The sequence below is a fragment of the Vulpes vulpes genome, chromosome 1, assembly GCF_048418805.1.
Source record: "Vulpes vulpes isolate BD-2025 chromosome 1, VulVul3, whole genome shotgun sequence".
Classification (NCBI taxonomy): domain Eukaryota; kingdom Metazoa; phylum Chordata; class Mammalia; order Carnivora; family Canidae; genus Vulpes; species Vulpes vulpes.
The window spans coordinates 153,555,754-153,578,715 of NC_132780.1; the positions used below are offsets into that span (position 1 = coordinate 153,555,754).

The window sequence follows — 22,962 nt, forward strand, 5'->3', positions numbered from 1 at the left end:
ATTTTAAATAATTGGATTTTTTCCCAAAAGTTTTAAAATGTGACATAACTTAGAAAAAAGTTAAGGGGAGGAAAATCCCTTAATGTAATTAAATACCATAGGAGCATACCTACACATTCGTATGTATATTTCTGTATAGTTGGTGATAGAGACAGGTTGTAATCACTTGAGCAGAAAAGCAAACTTGAGGACTTTGAGTTTATTTCTCCACCTTTCTGCCATGGCATTAGAGAAATAATCCTCAGTTATTTTAGCTATAAAATGGTGATTGTGGTACTGTAAAGGATATTGCAGATGTATTTAGTCAATTGCTTATATAATTTACAAGTGGCTACCTTTAATTTTCTAATAATTACTTACAGGAAATATTAGGAAAAGGTAATTACTGGCATCATCACCACTATCAATAAATATTTATTCAGTGCTTGTAATGCACTAGGCAGGAAGCAGGAGCCCAAGACCCTAGGTAACTCAAAAGGAACAAAGACCAACCTTGGTTTCCTGCAATTACTGTAATCTTTTTCTAAAAGACAATAATTTTTGTAGCTCACGCCTAGAGGAGAGACTGTGAAATGAAGAATTACAGTGTATCATTCATTCAGTGCGTATTAGGTGGAACCATATGAAATTACCGTTTGTGTAGAGCAGAAATACAGAATGTCATGGCAATTCCATTTGGTCCCATTTAATATTTACAGAGCCACTGGCATGGGTTAGGCATTGTTGTAGGAGCTAAGGCACAGCAGTTAACAAAATGTAATCCATGTCCTCTGGGGTTTGCATTCTTGAAGGTTCTCCAGCCAGACCTCTCTTCAATCTAGTATATCCACTGCCTACTCTATATCTCCGCTTGGATGTCAAATAGGCATCCACACATATTCAAAACCCGGTTACTGGTGAATAAACAGTGCACCTTGATTTTACTTGCTTTATGCATAGAAATCACTGCTAGTAGGATCATGAATATATGACTTAGCCCAAGATCTCTCTTTTTGTCTATCAAGATAATAGAACCAATAAATAAGGCAGTAATTTCTGTAGCACTAAATGGTGATTTTTATCTGTTGAATTTTAAAATGTACTCAGACATGAAAATGGAGCCTGGTAGACTGCTAAACACAACTATGATGTATTTGCTCTTTCTAATACATTGAGACAGCTATTCTGTATCCTTCACTACACATGGTAAATAGCTGAGACGTGTTATGACTCAGTGAATGTGGTCTGGATAGGGAATCTATGGAGCTAGATTGGAATTCCAGATTTGTTATTAAGGAGATACCCATCAGGAAATAGAAGTTAACTTTTTACATACTTCAGTGATGTGAAAATAAATGAGGTAGTTACCAAGTGGTTTGAAAATTCACTCTTGAGGAATGGAGAGTTGTTATTAAAATACAGATAATAATAGTTTTCGTAGTCATAGTTTAATGTAATCTGTGTGGTTTTTGTTTTTCTTGATTAAGATACTACAAAATTTTGTTTTGACCAAAAAACTTGGTTTTGAAATGTGTCAAAACTATGCAATTTAGTCTTTGCCCAACAGGCTGATTGAGCCTCAGCAGGGGAGCCAACTATTCTTTTTTTCCGTGTTCATGATAATATAGCATTGATATATTAATTTTTAAATTAAATTCCTATGAATGAATATATAAGAGATTTGTTAGACTATTTAAAGCATCTTTTAGTATTTAAAAATATATGCTTTAAATTTTAAGTTGGTGAAATTTTTTTAAAAGGACATTTTCCTGGTTTGTCTTGTCATCCTGTTTTGTTAGCATGTCCCTGATGTATAGTTCATTCAAAAGACTAGCGTGGCAAAATAAATTCAGTTTCTTAATGAGATATCACATCACATCACATCACAGTGAAGAAGCAAACAGATAACCTGAAGCTATACAATAAGTTTACATAGCCTTCTCTTGATAGAGCATCTTCCTGCATTGCTAAGAACACAGTCCATCAATAATTCAACTTAGTTACATTAGGTTATAAGAAAGCAGCCACTTTGCTTTGAAATTTTAATTCTAATTCTTTATCATAATTCACAAGGTGAAGTAACCTATCCTTACTGTGATGCCTGTGAGTAACGTATCAATAAAAGGGGAAAGGGGAAAATATTTTTCCTCTGTCATGAATATTTGATTATTTCTCAGATATTTCCCTGGAATTTGATATGCTGCTCCTTTGTATTAAATAATATTTATATGTTGGTTATGTGTAGGTAAATAGTATAATGTTGCAAGGGAAAAAAAAACCACTAAGATAAATTCGCTTAAGTTTTCTATACTAAACTTTGGAAATTCTTTTTTTTTAAGATTTTATTAATTTTATTTAAGAGAGAGAACACAAGTGCAGAAGAGAGGCAGAGGGAGAAGGAGGAGCAGACTCCCCACCAAACAGGGAGCCCAATGTGGGGCTCCACCCCAGGATCCTGGGATCATGAACTGAGCAGAAGGTAGATGCTCAACCGACTGAGCCACCCAGGTGCCCCTGGAAATTCTTTAATTTTTTTTTTAAGATTTTCTTTTTAAGTAACCTCTATATCTGATGTGGGATTTGAACCTATAGCCTCTACATGGATAGTCACATGCTCTACCAGTCACATGCTCTTGAACCAGTCAAGAGCCCCTATACTAGAAATCTTTGCATTCTATGAGGAAAAAAAAAAACTATGCATGTTGACATTGAATGACCCTTGTAACAAATCGACCTTTCTTATACTTCATATTGGGAAGCATAACAGTGTGCTATTATTTGTAGAGTTTGGCATGACTTGCTAGATGTTACAGTAAATTAAAATAACTTAAATAGATAGTAATTTGCCTATTATTATGATGATAGAAAGCCTTTGTCTAATACGTCATATTTTAAGCAAATTGAAAATTACCACTAAGTTCTGAAAATAGCTTTTGCTATCGTAACATTGTAGAAAGAACATGGACTTTGAGCAAGTCATAAAAAGGTTGTAGTTCTGACCCCCTTCACTGTGTACATTTGAACATTTCACTTAAACATTTCAAGTCTTAATTTTCCAGACGGTAAAATAGGGATAACCATACTAATTTTGTAGGGTCATTAGGACATTCAAATGAGATCATTTGTTATGCCTAATCCATTGCCTGGTATATAAACTATTTTATTTTTTTAAGATTGTATTTATTTATTCATGAGAGGCACACATAGAGAGGCAGAGATGTAGGCAGAAGGAGAGATAGGCTCTCCATAGGGAGCCTGATGCAGGACTAGATCCTTGGACTCTGAGGTCACAACCTGAGCCAAAGGCAGATGCTCAACCACTGAGCCACCCAGGTGCCCCTAAACATTTTATTAAAAAAAAAATTTAGACTTACAGAAAATCGTACCCAGAGTCTCATATGCGCTTCATCCAATATTCATATCTTAATGAACTGTTATACAGTTACCAAATCAATAAATTAACACTGGTACAGTATTAACTAGTCTTTATTCAGATTTCACCAGTTTTCTCACTCTTGTCCTTTTATTGTTCCGAGATTGAATCCAGGATTACATATCACATTTAGTTGTTGTGTCTCCTTAATTTCTTCCAGTCTGTGACATTTTCTGTCTTTGTCTTTCATGACCTGGATGTTTTTTAAGGATACTGGTCAGTTTTTTCATAGACTGTCTCTCACTTTAGGTTCATTTATTGTTTTCTCAGGATTAGGTTGAGGTTATCCATTTTTGGCAAGGATACCATAGGAGATATCTGAGGCATATGATGTCAACATAACTTACTATGGTAACATTAGCCTTGATCACATGATTCAGGTGGTATCTGCTGGGTTTCTCTACTATAGAGTTAACTATTTTCTCCTCAGAATGCCTCAGAGGAGATACTTTTAGGCTATATAAATATCCTCTTTCCCCACTGATTTTAGCATCCTGCAGTGAATCTTGCCTGCAACTAATAATATGGTGTTCTAATGGTTTTCTTTCCCTATCCCATACTTATTTTTATTTTAATATTTATTTTTTTATTCATGAGAAACACACAGAGAGAGGAAGAGACAGGCAGAGGGAGAAGCAGGTCCCCTGCGGGGGGGAGCCTGATGCGGGACTTGATCCTAGGGCCCCAGGATCAGGACCTGAGCCAAAGGCAGATACTCAACCACTGAGCCACCAGGTGCCCCCACTTCTATACTTGTTAATTGTAATTCTTTTGTAAGGAAGAGCTGTCCCTTCTCTCCCATTAATTTTTTCAGTTATTTGCGTACTCATGAATGTCTTGTGAATTATATGTTTCATGGGTTTTAATTCCATGCTATTATTGTGGGGGGGTTTGTTTTGTTTTTGTTTTTGTTTTGCTCAAATTTTTCCAGTTTACGCCACTGGGAGTGGTTCGTTCCCTTTTGGCATGCCCCATTCTCCTTTTAAGCTCTTCTCTGGTACACAAAATGCTCCAGGCTCATGTTGTAATTTCCCTGCCCTAATCTTAGAACCAACCAGCTCTCCAAAAAGCCTTTGTAAATCCCTTAAAAAATAAATTTGCCATTCAACACTTATATATTTTTCTAATTCTTGATATATTTCGTGTATTTCACTTTGCTTTCCTTTAGGTGCATCTTTAGAGAATTTAGTCTACCAAGTGGGAACTATTGGTTCCTAATATTTAGAAGCAAGATGAAACACTTGCCTATGACAAGAGGCAAGAGATCTTCTCTTTGTCCCTGAAATTATAGAGGAATAATGTGGCTTGTCACTATACATTAAAGTTTTATCTCATGCCATTTGTCATTTCACGGCATGAGATATTCTTCTATCAGTTATTGCTAGCTTTTAAAATCTAATGTAATTTTTGTCTTTTGGTCATCTGTTATATAGCCAAACTTAGATGACTAGAAGATGATATGTAATCTAATAAGTGACATATCTCACTATATTGTTGTGAATTTGAAAAAATCATCTAATCCTTTTAGCAGTTCATTTTTAGAGTTATCTTGGAGCTGATTTTGTAATTATGATGGAAGTAGAAGTGTACTAAAGTTTTTGTCTGTTTTCTGGAGAGTCTGACTCATTTTTGACATTGATAGAAAAATGTATATTTTTAATAAGCTATAACCACTAGAGGGTGGTCATGGGCAACAAATTACCCATTTGCTATTTATTCAAAATATTCTGACACTGAAAGATTGACAAAAAAGATAGCGAGGGAAATACCAGGAAGCAGAATAAAAAAAAAAATGACTAACAATATTAAACAGAATGCAGTACAAGGGGAAAAGTATTAAATAGGACAAATACATGTTGATCAAAGGCACACACCACCAAGAATATATGACAATTCTGAACCTTTATCCAGAAACGTATTGAAATATATCAATATATATAAATATTTAAATGTTTATATAAAATATATATTTCTGAAGATTTGTAGGATTTGGGAAATATATTTTAGTGATTATTTTGGTAGCTCTTCAAAACCATAGACTTGTTACATATAATATATATGCTAGGGTATGATCAGAATCTTAAAATGTTTTCTAATGATTATGCTAGATCTTTAAAATTCTATCATAGTAGAAATTTAGTTCCAGGAAATACTTGTTTTGGATTAAAGTTGCCAGATAAGGAAATCTAGAAAAGCAAACTATTAAAGAAATTGACAAAAAGTCTGAGAAAATGAGTAAATAGGATGAAACAAATCTGGTAGAAGTTAAATAAATTTAATTTTTACTTCAAAATGTTTGTAAAAATCAATTCCTGTATCTGAAGAAGAGGGAGCCTTTCCCTTAGAGATTAGAAGTTCTCAAAAGCTAACTTCTGTGTAGTCTTTGATTGTAGGCTTAGATGATGTTTTCAGTTTGTTTCTCTTGTTTTCAGTGAGTGAAAAGAACAATTTATTCAAGCTGAGCCAACTCATCTTGGACTAGAGCATTCTACATCAGTCAGCCTGTTCCTGTGGTTTTCTGGTGATAATTTGTTTTATGTTGGCTCTTCCCTACCAGTGAGATAGAGACTAAATTGATCACTTCTTAAGGGTTACTAAGTTTAGTTTTTTAGGCTTTAAGAATGTGATTCAGTAAATGCTTTTACTTTAGTGAATGAAGGATCGCCTATGGTTTCCATCTTCAGATTTTGGAGAATTATTATTTAGAATCTTAATAAATTTTCATTCACGGTTTGTGGCATTCATATCAGTGAATAAGGTAGACTTTTCTAAAACCAGCATTCCAGGTGAAATGCTGACAATTCCATCATTAATCTATCCTTTCATTAAGATCAGCATACTTGACTGAATAGATAGCCAGTTAAAATGTAATATTACCTCTTAGATTTTGACTCACCAAGTAGCTGCCCCAGACCATGTCCTCCAGATGGAATTTTTGAGGCCTCTATTGAAATAACATGTTAAACAGTTACAATGTGTAGTGATAATTTGCTAAATCTCCCTTGTTGCTGAAAGTGAACATTGTAATAAATGTAAGATGAGCTATCATCCTCTTGTGGGGACTGCCAGAACATACAGTAAAAGGAGACTCTTAACAGTTAAGACTAGTAAACATTTAGAGAGCAACTGCATTTTCCTGGGCTTTGTGCTAGGCCTGAGGTTTACAGAAGTAAATGAGAGGTGCCTAAAACAGCAGTGAGGGGAATAAGGGTCTTTGCCTAACTCTCCTGAAACTTAGACCTTCATTCCCGTGCTTTGCTGTGTATAATAATGGCCGCACTACTAGATGATGTATAAAGCCTGTTCTGACTACTCTTAAATTTTGATTCTGATAAGCTAAATTTGCCAAGGCTCCAGATGAAGTTAAATAAGTTTCCAGTTAAATAAGCAGTGGTGGGCAGCCCCGGTGGCTCGGCTGTTTAGCGCCGCCTTCGGCCCAGGGCGTGATCCTGGAGACCCGGGATTGAGTCCCACATCGGGCTCCTTGCATGGAGTCTGCTTCTCCCTCTGCCTGTGTCTCTGCCTCTGTCTCAATCTCTTTGTCTCTGAATAAATAAATAAAATCTTAAAAAAAAAAAAAGGCAGTGGTATGTTCTGCATGCTTTTATGTCCATTTTCATGCTTTCTTTTTTCTCTGATCTTTGTAGTCCAGTTCATTGTCATGTCCCCAGCTAGATTGTAGGAGGAATATAAAGTGTGCCTGGTAATTTGAAAGCATGTGGAAACAGTAGTGTTTCTTCATTCTAGTAATATTTAACTTCATATTTGCCACTTTTTCCTGATTCTAAAATCATGGTGGATTAGAAACCAGGTAAATCACTCGATTGGCTCGGTAGAGTTATTTCTTTTAAGAGTAGGTACTTTTCTTTGGTTTTCACTAGAATCAGAAGCATTCTGTTTAACTCTGATTCTATGTGACTTTCAGATGGCCCTAAAACAGCTGAATGAGAACAGCAAAGCAGCCTACAGCCTATGTTTGCATAAATGACGGTTACTTTTATTTATTTACTTACTCATTTTCTCCCTTTATAATTTTGTAATATTTTCTAGAAGGTAGAAAACTAGGATTTTAATTCCAGCTTATCTACTAAGTAATTGAATTACCTATTCACTCAACCTCTTGAAACCTTAGTTGGCTCATGTATACCTAACTTCTATACCTTACAGGTAGTAAAAGGTCTAAGAAGTATCATTTTGTTACTGATAAAGATGTATAGAAATGTAAACTATTATTATTGAGATATCACTAAATATTACTTTCTTTTTTATTGCTAATATCAGTAACGCATTTGTACCAAATTGCCCATTAGGAATTTAGAAATGATGTTTTTTCCTTAATATCTGACTGTGAACAGATACAATTAGAATGATGTAGAGCACACAGTCTCAGGTCACAGGTGACCCTCACATCTTGTTTTCTGAGTCGTTTGGGCATGGTGCTTGAATATGAAAAGACAAACAAACCCACTAGCCCACACCCCACCTGCATTTCTGAACAAATAGCTTTCCATTTTCCTCTGATGATGATGGCAGGTTTTTTGATTCACAGATGATCTTTTGATGTATACTGGCTTTACTGAAAGTTATCTGCTTAATCAGTTATCAGATGGTATAGGATCATTCAATACTTTTTCTGTGGATTTTGGCATTTCACTATTTTTTTTTAAAGAGTTCAATCAAAATTTTTAAGATTTTTAGCTTGATCCTGCCTCAGGAGAAATTTCAAGGAAAGAAAATCAGCGTACCTTGGGGTCTAGACTAAAAACGTTCTCCATAAATTCAGGAAAGGGGATTAGGGTGTGAAGTTGGGAAGCCTTTACCACTTTTTCCAATGTAACTGTAGACTGGCATAAGACAGATTTACAAGAGAAGAACAAGTTTATTAACTACACACTGCTCATACACATGGGAACACCCAGAAATGAATAGCTCCAAGGGGCAGTTTCAACTTGGGCTTGTATACTTTCTTAGGCTAAACAGAAGAAAGGAGTGTAGGGCTTCCTGACCTGTGAAGAGAGCAAATTCTAGAAAGTTGATCGGAACAAGTATGACAAATAAGGGTTGGGTATATTGTAAGCTTTGTTTTGCAGTTGTAAGTCAGTGCCTTCTCCAATGGAAAGAGTTATTTTCTTCCTGGGAGACATGTTTACAAATGAATATTTACTTTATGAAAGGAAAACTTAGTGCTTTTTAGAGCTTCTCTTGCATCTGCTGGTCCTCAGTGACCTTTTGTTCAAAATAACCTATACACCAAGGAGGCAAAATTCAGGGTGGCATATTCTGGCATCCTTCAACATATATAATGTGTGTTTAGACTTTTTCAAGTGAACTCACAGGAATATTCAGAGATATACTTGAATATAAAATGGAACTTACTTTTAACATTTCACTTTTCAAACATAGTAGAACAGGTTTATACAAATGTTATACAAATAATTGTAGCTAATAAACTTAGCATTTTATAGTTTACAGATTGCTTTTGCATAGAGTGAAGTACAGGTCTCATTGTAACAATATTAAAAATGAAAAAAAAAACAGACTGAGGTAATTTATAATTGCCTAACATTATTCAGCTAGTAGGTGGCAGGGTTATACCAATACCTGGGTTATCTCTCTAACACCTTGCTGCCTCTTAAGCTTGTGAAAAGTTCTCACCAATGAGAAATGAATGAACTCTTATAGGGCAGAAGAAGAAATATTTAGTACACCATAGGAGGTAATATACTGAATTCTAGTAATAGCAGCAATGCCTTCCAGCTGTGGTACAGACTTGAAGTTGCTTAACTGATTTTTTTAAGGTCCTATAAAGAGTTAGAGGGAGTAACTAAATTCCAAGTTTTTCTGATGAGGAAGCTAGAGGCAAGCGTGTAAGTAATTTAGTATTAAATAACACAATGGATTATGACCCACTTAAGATAGTTTCTTCTTCTTCTTCTTTCTTCTTCTTCTTTCTTCTCCTTTCTTCTTCTTCTTCTTCTTCTTCTTCTTCTTCTTCTTCTTCTTCTTCTTCTTCTTTTCTTCTTTCTTCTTCTTTCTTCTTTCTTCTTCTTTCTTCTTTCTTCTTCTTCCTTTCTTCTTCTTCTTCTTTCTTCTTCTTCTTCTTTCTTCTTCTTCTTCTTCTTCTTCTTCTTCTTCTTCTTCTTTTCTTTTCTTTTCTTTTCTTTTCTTTTCTTCTTCTTCTTCTTATTTCTTTATTTATTATTTTAAAGTTGGGCAGGGGGAGAGTGTGCATGCCAGCCCAGTCCTATGTGCAAGACCAGGGGAGGGGCAGAAGGAGAGGGAGAGAATCTCAAGCAGACTCCCTTCTGAGTGCAGAGCCTGACATGGGGCTCCATCTTAATCACCCTGAGATCATGGCCTGAAAATCAGGAGTCGGACATTCAACTGACTGAGCAACTCAGGCGCCCCTAAGATAGCTTTTTCTAGTTAATAACAAAACTGACTACCTTGGTAATGATAACTCTAAAGTATTGAATGCTTACTCTTTACTAGATACTATACCAAGTACTTTATGAAAATGAGCTAATTAATCTCCACACCAACCCTTAATCCTTCATTTTTAGGTGTAAGGGAACTTTACAGATTGGTTAAGTAACCTGCCCAAGGTCACACAGCTAGCATGTGGTAAGATAGGATTTTAACTCAGCTATTGGGACACCTGAGTGGCTCAGTGGTTGAGCATTTGCCTTCAGCTCAGGTTGTGATCCCAGGGTCCTGGGATTAAGTCCTGCATCGGGCTTCCCACAAGGAGCCTTCTTCTCCCTCTGCCTCTCTCTCTGTGTCTCTCATGAATGAATAAATAAAAAATCTTTAAAAAAATAAACTCAGGTATTGAACTTAAAGCCCTGACTTAACTGATGTGAAATGTTGGGGTTCAGGAGTGAACAATCAAGAAAGAATTCTTGACATCTTCGGTACAAAAACGGTGGTTTTATCAAAGAATGGGGACAGGACCTGTGGGCAGAAGGAGCTGCACTGGGGTCATGGCTAACTATCTACTTTCAAGTTAGGAGGGGGTTAGGGATAGTGTAAGTCTCTAAGGAATTTGGGAAGCAAGGTTTCCAGGACCTTGAGGGGGCTAACTGTTGTTGAGAAAAGATCATTTACTACTGTCTAGTAAAACCTTAGTCATGAGACCCTTCAGATTTGTATCAGTGGGCCATATGCTTGGAAGATGATTGCTAACATATATCTTGGGGAAGTAGAAATAAAGGGAGTTTCCAAAGTTATTTTTATAGGATCCAGATGTCAGGCTAATGTTAAGCATTGGATGAGTTCCTTTGTAGTTTAGCAGACATCCCCTGGCAGCCCCCCCCCCCCCCGCCCCAAGAGTCTTTTAAATATATAAATTGGAGTTCCAGATTCTTGTGGGTTGGAAACAAGTGTCACTAAAGAAGGACATTGAAAATGTCCCATTAAGAAATACCATATCCTTACACTATCCTCTACCCTCACATATATGGCTCCTTTGCCTCATTTAGGTCAAGAAGATTTTCCTTTTCAAATATAAATACATTGGGGTGCCTGGGTGGCTCAGTCCATTAAGGATCTGCCTTCAGTTCAGGTCATGATCTCAGAGTCCTAGGATTGAGCCCTACGTTGGGCTCCTTGCTCAGTAGGAAGTCTGCTTCTCCCTCTCCCTCTGTCCTTCTTCCCCACTTGTGCTTTCTCTCTCAAATAAATAAAATTTTAAAACCAAACAAAAGCTAATATCACATATAAATATATATCTGAAGAGTACTTGCTTTTTAACCATTCTCACTTTATTGTTCAAGCTGAGCTTGACCATAATGAATGGCAGCTTTTGTTGCTTTGCTGATAGGAAAAATATTTCGTCAAGAAAGACTTTCTTCCAAGGAAGACCATACATTGTTCTTCTAGGCAATCAAATGTTTACATCATTGTCTCTGAATATATATTCTCATGGTGTCTGAATAGATTTGGCTATAAATACATTTAAAAGTATAATAAGATAAGGTCACTAGACTCTGGTTAGGACTGGTATAGAAGGCAAAGTTGTGAGAGAGACTCTGAAAGAGACAAGGTAGGAGAAGGATAAAGATGTGCCTACTTTATATAATTTTTCTTGAGTTCCATTGGTAATATAGTGCCCCAATAATTTACCGCTGTCTTTGGCAGAAATGCAGACTGGTGTGTTGTCAGTGCGATGGCTGGAATGTCAGGACTAACTTGGAAGTTTGAAAACTGCCGCTCATCATCGTAAGACCAGTGTTGATTTTCTGGCATTTCCCATCACTGGACAGAGTGGGATAGAGCCCAAGAAAGTGTATTCTTTTCTTGGTTTTCCCCAACCTCTCTGTAGTTCAGTTTGAATACATAGAGCTATTCTTTTGAGTTGTAGATGTGGATATCTAGAAAGTATTCTCTAAGAAAATGTCAGTGAGCCTTCTTGCTCAGCTGTAGACCCCAATAGTCATTTCTTACTGCATTTTCTTGAGGCATTGACAGTGAGTGGAACATTCTAAGTACCAGACCAAAAAAGCCCTCCTAGCAACAGAATGCCTAGAAGACCACACCCCACTTGTCCCCTTCCCTGCCCATAATCCTGTGCTGAACACATACCGGCCCCCACCTGTGATCATGTACTCACTCTGCCTGCTCTCTTATATGTACCGCCTAATGAACCTCTCTTTAGAAAACTTTAGGTATCCATCTTACCAAGTGGAGAAGTCAGTTGTTAAGGCTTGAGCCTGCCACCTCCCCCAGCTGCAGCACCCAAAATAAATCTTTTCTTTTTTCTTTTCCAAACTGTCATCTCTTGAGTTATTGGCTTCTCTTGCAACATGTTTATCTGGAGTTTGTTCTGCAACAGTGTTGGCAGACTAAGCCAAGCAGCTCTGCTTTTGATTTGTCCAGCCCCCTGGAGATTCCCCAGGAATGGAGCAGTTGGCTGCAGCAGTACCCAAGGGTTTATCCATTTATTTCCTGAGTTAGTGGCTGTGATAGATCATTTGGTAACAAAAACATCTCCCAATCAGTGTACCTTCTGTACAGTATTTCAAGAGTTTGCTAGTCTGAAAACTAGAGAAGATGGTTTATGTAATAAATACATGAATAGTCTGAAAGCTTCATTATAGTAAAGTCCAAATATTAGACATATATATGTATATATATATATATATATATATATATATATACATATATATATGCAGGCAGTAAATAAATTGGAAGGCAGAAGGAAGTGAAATATTACTAATTCTAGCTTTTCTTCCTATAGAGAAAGTAGCTTTCTGTTACTTCTACAGAATAGCTGACCCAAAGTTTTCTGATGAACATCAGGAATTTAGTATCTAATTAAATTCACTTCATACCTACCTGTTTTCAGAGATTGATTATGAATAATGTTTAAGACTAATGAAACAAACAGAAGGTATTCGCAAAAGGTGTTTAACTGGAACTTTTAACATTCTTGATTTTTAGCAGTGAAATTTACTTATTTTGAAAGTTTTCTTTTAGTTGAAATGCCATTTGTTTTCCTGGTTGTAGTTTACTTGTGAGCAGAGAGATAGTTCTGAGTCCATAAGCTACTGATTGTTGAAAACTACCCCAGGTCTTTTTTAAAATAGAAATTGATAAGCTTATGGTAAAATTTGTATGTAAGCAGAAGGACATAGAATAGCCAAAATGATATTGAAAAAAAAGAAAGCAAGGGGCTTACATTATCTGAATTTGAGACTTACTCTAAAGATTCCATGATTAAGACAATGTGGCATTGGCAAAAAGATAAACACATAGATCAATGGAATAATACAGTATCCAAAAATAGACCCACATATTTATGGTCAAATTTGACAAAGGTACCAAAGCAATTTAATTATTTTTATTTTTAATTGAAGTATAGTTGACATACATTTTTATATTAGTTTCAGGTGATCAACAATTCTATACATTACAGAATGCTCACTATGATAAATGTAGTCTGTCACCATACAATGCTATTACAACATTATTTACTGTATTCCCTATGCTGCACTTTTTATCCCTGTGACTTATTTATGTTATAACTGGAAGTTTGTACCTCTTAATCTCCTTACCTATTTCACCTATGCCCTCACCTCCCCTTTCCTCTGGCATCCACTAGTTTTTTCTCTGTATTTATGAGTCTGTTTCTGTTCAAAGCAATTTAGTAAGGAAAGGAAAATATCTTCAACAAATGGTGTTGAAGGATACCAGAGAATACCACCCCAAAATATGCTGCTTTGACATAAGGATTATTTTGAGCTAAGGGCAATTAATTGAGAACCAGCAGATGCAAGAAGAGCACTTGAGCTCCTCCTAACTACCTAAAGATTAAGCATAAATTTCCCCTTTTAAGGGAAATTTTCATTTGTAAAGATGTTTCTGTAACAGAAAGAAAGCTACTCCAGACAACTCTTATCACCCATGGACTCAGGTGATGTAGATGATGCGTTCCAGGAATGCTGAATTTATTCTAGAAAATACCATTTTATACACTAATCCTAGCTAGCACTCCCTGACACCACCAGTACCATATTGACTTACTTTGTCTCTTCTTTTTCCTCTAATCAGTTTGATAAAGGCTACTCTTACAATATCCGTCATAGTTTCGGAAAGGAAGGCAAGAGGACAGACTATACGCCTTTCAGTTGCTTGAAGATTATTCTAACCAATCCACCAGGCCAAGGAGATTACCATGGTAAGTGCTTCTGCTGGATATATGTTTGTGAAGTATAGAAATCCATGGGCTCTATAGGAAACAGAGGCATAGTAGGATGGCTTTTTGCATCATTGAATCACCTGTAGCTTATGTCAGTCATCAGTGTCAAGCCAGTGTTACTCTTTTAGTGATCTGTCTCATACTGAACTAGGTCAGCAAGGGAATTTATTCAGTTGGTGCAGATGGTTCTGGACCAGGCTCTTCAGTTCTGTTTCCCCCTTCATCTGCTGCTTTCTGTTTCTCTCATGATTAGACGACTGATACAGGTTCTTCAAAAGTTTTTGAAATTGAGTACCTTGAGTTTTAGAATAGTTAATTCATTAATTTTCAAAAGACTGCCGAGGTAAGGTGTGTTTTATTCACATTGCTATTATCTGATAAACAAAGATTAAGTGAGGAATTTAGCAAGTTGTGGTATCAAACCTCTATCAATTCGCCTCAGTTTCTGTAGGTTAAAAAGAAAGTCTAAACTGGTTTTTGTGGGTTTCTGAGTTCAGCGTTTTTTCTGAAATAGTTCTCTGAGCATACCTTTAAAAGCTCTTCATTTGTCTGGTATGTCAGAGAATGATTTTAATAGTCCGTATTAGTAAATATTTTAGATTACTAAAACTTAACTGCAGTACGTGTTGAAACCTTTTTTTCTTTTGTCTTTTTTTAAAAAACGTATATAAGGATGCTAATAATTGTTTTAGCATATTGAATGGAATTCTTTTTTAAAAGATTATACACTTTTAGGCTGTTAGAGATCACCATCAAATAATCACAAACAGAATTTTAAGGAAGACGTTTCATGCGTCCAAGCACTAAAAAATGCCTTTTCTTTCATATCTAATAGATGAAATGTGGCCATACTGGTACACATAGTGAGTGTTGTCAGTTACTTAGGGTACTTTCAGAAATGCAGATTGTCAAGCTCATTTTCAGACTTATGAAATGAGATTTATTTGCAAGTGTCCTGGATAATTTTTGTCTTCTAAACTTCGAAAATCATTGACCAGATACTTCTATTGAGAAAATCTAATACTTTTCTTAGTAGCCACACCAAGCAGTTAACTTACATTTAGTTTGGCCTAGTAAAACCCCCAGGATTCCTCTATCAATGTCCAGATTCTAGAACTCCCTTATGTAGTTAATTTTTATTAGCTAAAATACAGGATTTTATGTTGCTTATTTCTATGAAATTGAATCTTATTTATTCCAGTCCATTCTGTTTGTTTTATTTTTTAATTTAAACTATATTAGTTAAAAATAACTTACTTCGCAATTGTTCAGTAAACTATTATTTATTAGAAACATTGATCTATCCTTTTTTTTTAATGAATAAACTTCATGTTTTTAGAGTACTTTTAGGTTCATAGCATAATTGAGGAGGAAGTACAGAGTATTCTCACAAACTCTCTGCCTCTATATTTGCACAGCCTGACCCACTATCAACATCATACTGCACCAGAAGTAGTTTGATACATGTGAACTGAGAAGAATATGTCATCTGCTGTTATCAGATATGGCCATTTTATAGATATCAATTATATTAAATTAATTGATGGTGCTTTTGAATTCTATGATTATTGTTGCTGATTTACTACCTGCTGGGTCTGTCCATTTCTGATGGAGAGATGTTGAAGTCTCTAATAGTGGATATATCAACTTCTCCTTGTAGTTCTACCAGTTTTTGCTTCTTGTGTTTTGATGGATACACATAAAGGACTGTTAAATCTTCCTGGAGTGTGCATCCCTTTATCATTATGTAATATCCTTGATAAATTTCCTGCTCTGAAGTTTTTATATTACCTTACTTATGCACTGATGTTCTTTTCTTTAGGTAGATCTGAGTTTCTGGCCCATGTCACTTTCCTTCTTGTTGAAGAACTTCTTTTAACATTTCTTGCCTAGCAGGTCTACTGGCAATAAATAATGTTAGTTTTTTTTAATTTTAAATTCAATTAGCCAACATATAGTACATTATTTCAGATGTAGTGTTCAATAATTTATCAGTTGCATACAACACTCAGTGCTCATCACATCATGTGCCCTCCTTAATGTCTATCACCCAGTTACTCCATCCCCCCACCCGCCTCCCCTTCCCCTCATTTTGTTTCCCAGAGTTAAGTGTCTCTTATGGTTTGTCTCCCTCCCTGATTTTTTTCCCATTCAGTTTTCCCTCCCTTCCCTTATGGTCTTCTGCGCTATTTCTTATATCCACCTATGAGTAAAACCATATGATAATTGTCTTTCTCCAGTTGATTTATTTCACAGCATAATATCCTCCAGTTCCATCCATGTCTATGTAAATGGTAGATATTCATCCTTTCTGATGGCTGAGTAATACTCCATATGTGTGTGTGTTTGTGTGTGTGTGTGTGTGTGTGTGTACATACATTTTCTTTATCCTCTTTACCCATCTGTCAAAGGACATCTTGGCTTCTTCACAGTTTGACTATTGTGGATGTTGCTGCTATGAGCATTGGGATCAGGTGTCCCTTCATTTCACTACATATGTATCTTTTGGGTAAATACCTAGTGCAATTGCTGGGTTATAGGATAGCTCTATTTTTAACTTTTTGAGGAACCTCCATTCTGTTTTCCAGAGTGGCTGCATCAGCTTGCATTCCCACCAATAGTGTAAGAGGGTTCACATCCTCAGCAACATCTGTTGTTTCCTGTCTTCTTAATTTTAGCAATTCTAACCAGTGTAAAGTGGTATCTCATTGGGGTTTTGATTTGTATTTCTCTGATGACAAGTGATGTTGAGCATTTTTTCATATGTCTATTGACCATTTGTATGTCTTATTTGGAGAAATGTCTGTTCATGTGTTCTGCCGGTTTCTTGACTAGATTATTTGCTTTTTTTGGGTGTTGAATTTGATAGGTACATTATAGATCTTTGATACTAGCCCTTTATCTGATAGGTCATTTGTAAATATCGTCTCTCGTTCTATAGATTGCCTTTTAGTTTTGTTGACTGTTTTTTGTTTTTTGCTGTGCAGAAGCTTTTTATTTTGATGAAGTCCCAATAGTTCATTTTTGCTGTCATTTTTTGTTCATCTGAGAAAGTCTTTATTACTCTTTGTCTTTTGAAGAATAATTTCACAAGGTACAGAATTCTAGATTTGTGGAGTTGTTTCTTCTCTCAACACTTTAAATATTTCACTCCTAAAACAATAAATAAAGAAACAAATAATTCACTCCATTCTCTTGCTTGAATGGTTTCTGAGGATAAATTACAGATATTATTGTTATCTTTGTTTCTTTCTAGGTAAAGTGGTTTTTTTCCCTCTGACTTCTTTTTCTTTTTTTTAAATAATTTTATTTATTTATTTATTTTTATGATAGTCACAGAGAGAGAGAGAGAGAGGCAGAGACACAGGCAAAGGGAGAAGCGGCTCCATGCACTGAGAGCCCGACGTGGGATTCGATCCCAGGTCTCCAGGATCGCGCCCTGGGCCAAAGGCAGACGCCAAACCGCTGCGCTACCCAGGGATCCCTGACTTTTTTTTTTTTAATAATAAATTTATTTTTTATTGGTGTTCAATTTGCCAACATACAGAATAACACCCAGTGCTCATCCCGTCAAGTGCCCCCCTCAGTGCCTGTCACCCATTCACCCCCCCTCTCCTCCCCCTTCTACCACCCCTAGTTCGTTTCTCAGAGTTAGGAGTCTTTATGTTCTGTCTCCCTTTCTGATATTTCCTACCCATTTCTTCTCCCTTCCCTTTCACTATTATTTATATTCCCCAAACGAATGAGAACATATAATGTTTGTCCTTCTCCGATTGACTTATATTTCACTCAGCATAATACCCTCCAGTTCCATCCATGTTGAAGCATTCCCTCTGACTTCTTTTAAGATTTTTTCCCTTATTTTAGGTATTCTAAAGTATGAATATGATATATCTAAGCAATATTTTGGGGGTCATTTATACTGCTTGGTGTTCTTTGGACTTCCTGAATCTGTAGTTTGGTGCCTGACTTTATTTGGGGAAAATTCTCTGTCACTATTGCCTCAAATATTGCTTCTATTCCTTTATCTCTTCTTCTGGCATTATCATTACCACCTTTCACAGTGTCCCACAGTTCTTGGATATTCTATTTTTATTTTCTTAAGTGGTTTTCTCTTAGTTTTTCAGTTTTGGAAGTTTCTATTGACATTTCCTCAGGCTTAGAGATTCTTCCTTCAGCCATGTCTACTAATAAGCCCATCAAAAACATTTTTCATTTCCATTTCGGATCTCTAGCATTTCTTTTTGATTCTTAGGATTTCCATCTCTCTGCTAACATTACCTGTGTTTACACATTGTCTACCTTTTCCATTAGAGCCCTTTAGCATTAATCAGTTATTTTAAATTCTTGGTCTGATAATAACAGTATCCCTGTTTCCTGTATCTGTATCCTGTATCCCTGTATCTGACTCTAGTTCTGATATTTATTTGTTCAGTCTCTTCAAACTTTATTTTTTGCCTTTTAATGAGCCTTGTAATTTTTTCTTAAAAGGTAGACATGACATATTGGGTGAAAAGAATTCCAATAAATAGGCTGTTAGTATAAATATGGTGGCAAATAGGGAAGCGGAGAGAGTGGTGTTCTGTAGACCTGATTAGTGAGCCTGTGGCCCTGGTCTATGAATATACTTCAACAGTGACTCTCAGTAGGTGGGACAAAATGGATAGAGGAGCCTGGAGTTGGGTATTCCGTCTCTCCTCCACAGGTAGGTAAGGCTCCGATAAAATCCCAGAAGTTTAGGCTCAGGTAAAATAGTTTGAGGACAGGCCTTATTAAGAACAGGTTGCTCTAGAGTATTAAAATGGTTACTTTTCCCCCTCCCCATGCCAGAAGCATGATAGAATTTCTGTTATTCACCATGAGCACCTGATAGAGCTCCTGAAAGTTAAGCTTACAAAAGTATAGGGCCTCCCTATGACTAGGTCTCCTTGGAATTTTTGACTCTCATATTTGTCCAGACTTTAGGAATTTGTCAGTTACAGGTTAGGTTTTCCTACCCCATCACTGGTTTCTCCAGAGATTCTGTTTTGTTATGTTTTGTTTCTCTGTATCTGCCTCTCTTGGGAATCAGTGTTGTGCCCTGTGTTCTCACATCTCTGATGAGTCTAAGCAGAGTTGTTAATTTTTCAGTTTGTTTAGCTTTTTCCTTCTTAGGACACAGTGGTGGTGTATAAGCCTCTCGTGTGCCAGACTGGAAACCAAAAGTCTCTGTCCTTTTAGTCTTATGTTATTTGCAAAACTATTTAGTCCCCTATGTTGATCTTATTTCATTAACCAGCACTGCTTGGAATGTTGTTCAACCAGTTATGAATCTATGTATAACCATATTCCAGACTATGTGTATCCATCTCTTCCACAAACGTATGTTGGAAAGCTTGTCAGATATGTAACTGGGTGTGCATTCACTTCATTTTCAGTTACCTAGTTCAACCCTTTCCAGTTTTGAAGATCATTTTCTCTGATGTGAAAGATAGAAACAAAATAAACAGGAGTTTCTGAGTTTTATTTTCTTTCTGTCATCTGTTAAAATAACACCAGCTTCTCTAAGTAGTAATTAGTACCTTGGTAATTTTCATTTTCTTCTTTGCTTTGCTCTTTGTTACCTTTTTCATTCAGATACAGTCATTGTTTCAAATGTAATTTGGATAATTCAATAATCTGCTTTTCTGTATTCTTTAGTAATTCTGGGCTTAACCAAGAATTCCTTGTACAGCCTCCTTTCTTTCTTTCTGGGATCTTTTGCAATTTCATTCATTATCAGGTTTTGGTTGGTTTTTTTTTTTTTTTTAGAATCATAACTACAGCTAATACATGTTGAGTGTTTACTATGTGCCAGGAGCATATAAAAGCTTTATTTTCCATTCTCACAAGAGTTCTGTTAGTGATTATTTCTCTCACTTGATAAAAAGTGAAGCTGAGTCAGCACCAATATACAAAATTTGCCTGTGGTCTCCCACCTAGTAAAGTAGTAAACTGAGATTAAAACTCAGGCATTTTTAGCTCCAAACTCTTAACCGGATGTTACACAGCTTCTCAATATGTTTATTTATACTAAAAATTATTACAGTTTTAGTCTGAATGAAGTAGAAGCTATGAATTTTGTGAATTTCATTATTTGTAGGAGTCCATAGTGTTATCATGGACGTTTTTATTTATAGTTAAGATTTTTAGTAAGCACATTTGTTTGGCATCTAGGCTCTTTTCTGTTTTTGCTGCAACCAGTTTTCCATTGGTTTTATTAAAAATGTACTATTGTTTCAAATTAACTTATAGATCCATCAACTGTGTACCTAAAAAAAGTAGTCTGGCTTCCTATATTAAATTTTAAAATAAGTACTTTGACTTACCATTGCAGCATCTTATCACAATATCTAAAATTTTCCAGATTTTGGCCTTATAGCTTTTACATTTCAATTTTTCTGTGTTCTTATTTATGTAAATATTTTAGTAGTCCACCTTTATTATTATGTTACTCATGAGATAATACAGAGATAACATGTATCTATTATAAGTAATTTTTTTAATGAAACACTTTTCTGTTTGTCCATCTAATTCCCATCTGTGATTCCTCTAAATTTAGATAGATTTTACTCTGTGGGAAATAGACATAAAATTTACATCTGAAAATGATGTGAGATTTTCATATTTCTTAGAGTTTGTACATTTTTCTTTTTGCTTACATTTTCTTCCTTCTCATAGACTTTTAATGTAGTTTATAAAAAATGCGAATGAAATGTGAGATTGTATAAAGTTTTTAGATGAACTATAGCTAGTTTGTGATTATCTCTGCTTTAATAATGCATGTAGCATAATTAAAACTGTTTCCTCTTCCTGGTGAATGGGCAACTTTGCCAGAGAATGCTGTAATGTTTTATGTAACTCTTGAGCCTGTAGTACCCTGATAACCGTACAGTTAAGTCGTTGTTTAGATAAAGACAGGAAAGCAGTTGCACCCATGGGCAATTAACTTTTTTATTAATAAGCTGTTAAGACAATTAAGGGGAGCTTAGACAGTCTCTCGAGTGTGGTATTGTACTAAGTCCTGGGTAAATAACTTTGTTGGTGTGCTGGCTTGTTTTTTGTTGTCAGGGTGCCCATTCCGTCACAGTGACCCAGAGCTGCTGAAGCAGAAGTTGCAGTCATACAAGATCTCTCCCGCAGGGATAAACCAGGTAGGTCAGATACTGCCATGCATCCTCGGTCACGAGGCGCAGGACAATTTCTCTGAGTCTCACTTAATGTTCTTGCAGTAGTGCCGTGTGCTGCTTGTCAGGCCTTACACCCAGTCCTCTAGATGAGGGAAGCCAGAGTCTTGGCTTCCCCAGCTTCGAGTCCTTGGAAATTCTGGTTCTTCTGTCTGCCAGGCTGCATTCTTTTCTTGGTAATAAAGGAAACTTGGAAACCCTTTTTTTCCCTCAGTTTGTTTTGCTATCTCAATTCAGAACATTTTAGAAAATAAATTTTTAGAGGAATGCACTGAAGCATGTCAGTGAAGCTGAGAATTAATGCCATCATATTTTATTTTGGGAAATTGTATTCTATGCCACATGTAAGTTAAAGCAGAAGATAATATAGTGACTAAATGTTCTGATAGGCATCACCTCTTGCTGTGTTAAATCTGCACTTCTGATGATAGTCCAGGGGGTTGAATAATCTGTCAAAATACTTTGTCTTGTAAATAATTGAGACTTAAAAAAAAGAAATACCTAAGTGCAAAACCAAATACTGAAGAGTAATTTGCAAGTATGCTTTGTTCGAAGAATATTGTAACATTGCTGTCTATGATGTGCTTTAGAGTTGACTTGGAATTTGAAGAAGTTCAAAAGGAGTGGAGTATTGTCTTCCTTTGCTTAAGAAGAACAATATGTTTCAGAGCTGGAACATCGAAATCATTATGTATCCTTAATTATTTTCTCTTAAAGTAATTACTCTAGAAACCCTACTTCTTTTACTGTGTCCAAAATTTAGATTGAATTTAATTCATTCAGTTCAAATCTTAGAGTTTCATGATACTATGGGTAAGGCAGTGTGTAAGGTGTTGTTCTAAGGTGCAAAGAATCCTATAAATCCTGCTTCTGCAGAACCAGAATCTGGGGGAAAGCATATACCACGTGTTATGAGAGAGGTGTGCATAGAATGTCTTAGCTTTTCTGAAGAGGAGGAACTATAACCAGATGGGGAGGCCAAGGAACACTGTCTGGAAGAGATACTCTTTTGTTGTTGTTATGTTTTTATTTGAATTCTAGTTAGTTAACATACAATGTAATATTAGTTTCAGGTGTATAAAATAGTGATTGAGCATATCCATACATCACCTGTACTCATTAGACCCCGTACCTGCCTTCATACCCATCACTTATTTAAGCCATCCCTCCACCTCAGGTAACTATCAGTTTGTTCTCTAGAGTTAAGAGAATGTTTCTTGATTTGTCTCTCTCTTTTTTCTTTCTTTGTTCTTTTGTTTTTAAATTCACATCTGAGTGAAATCATACAATATTTGTCATTCTTTTACTTATTTAGCTTAACATTATGCATTTTAGCTCCATCCATGTCCTTGCAAATGGCAAGATTTCATTCCTTTTTATGGCTGGATAATATTCCATTGGGTATATATACCACATTTCTTTATTTGTTAGTTAGTTGATGGACATTTTGGCTGCTTCCATACCTTGGCTGTTGTAAATAATGCTTCTATGAACACAGGGGTGCATGTATGCTTTTGAATTTTTGTTTTTGAATTCTTTAGGTAAATACCCAGTAGTGTGATTGTTGGATCATAAGGTAGATCTATTTTTAACCTTCTTTTTTTTTAATTTAAATTTTAGGTAGTTAATATACAGTGCAGTATTGG

The 22,962-nt window shown here is 35.8% G+C and overlaps 1 protein-coding gene across 3 annotated transcripts in view; it reads left to right on the forward strand.

Annotated features, from left to right (window-relative positions):
- PRIM2 (DNA primase subunit 2) overlaps nucleotides 1–22,962 on the forward strand; it is a 299,004-nt gene that overhangs the window by 228,650 nt on the left and 47,392 nt on the right. For 2 of the 3 annotated variants that reach the window (XM_072734812.1, XM_072734821.1), the window contains 2 exons: nucleotides 13,964–14,090; nucleotides 21,201–21,283. The exons of the other annotated variant lie outside the window; for it this stretch is intronic. In XM_072734812.1, the coding sequence (XP_072590913.1) occupies nucleotides 13,964–14,090; nucleotides 21,201–21,283 (210 nt within the window). The remainder of the gene's footprint in view (nucleotides 1–13,963; nucleotides 14,091–21,200; nucleotides 21,284–22,962) is intronic. 3 annotated transcript variants of the gene reach the window in all.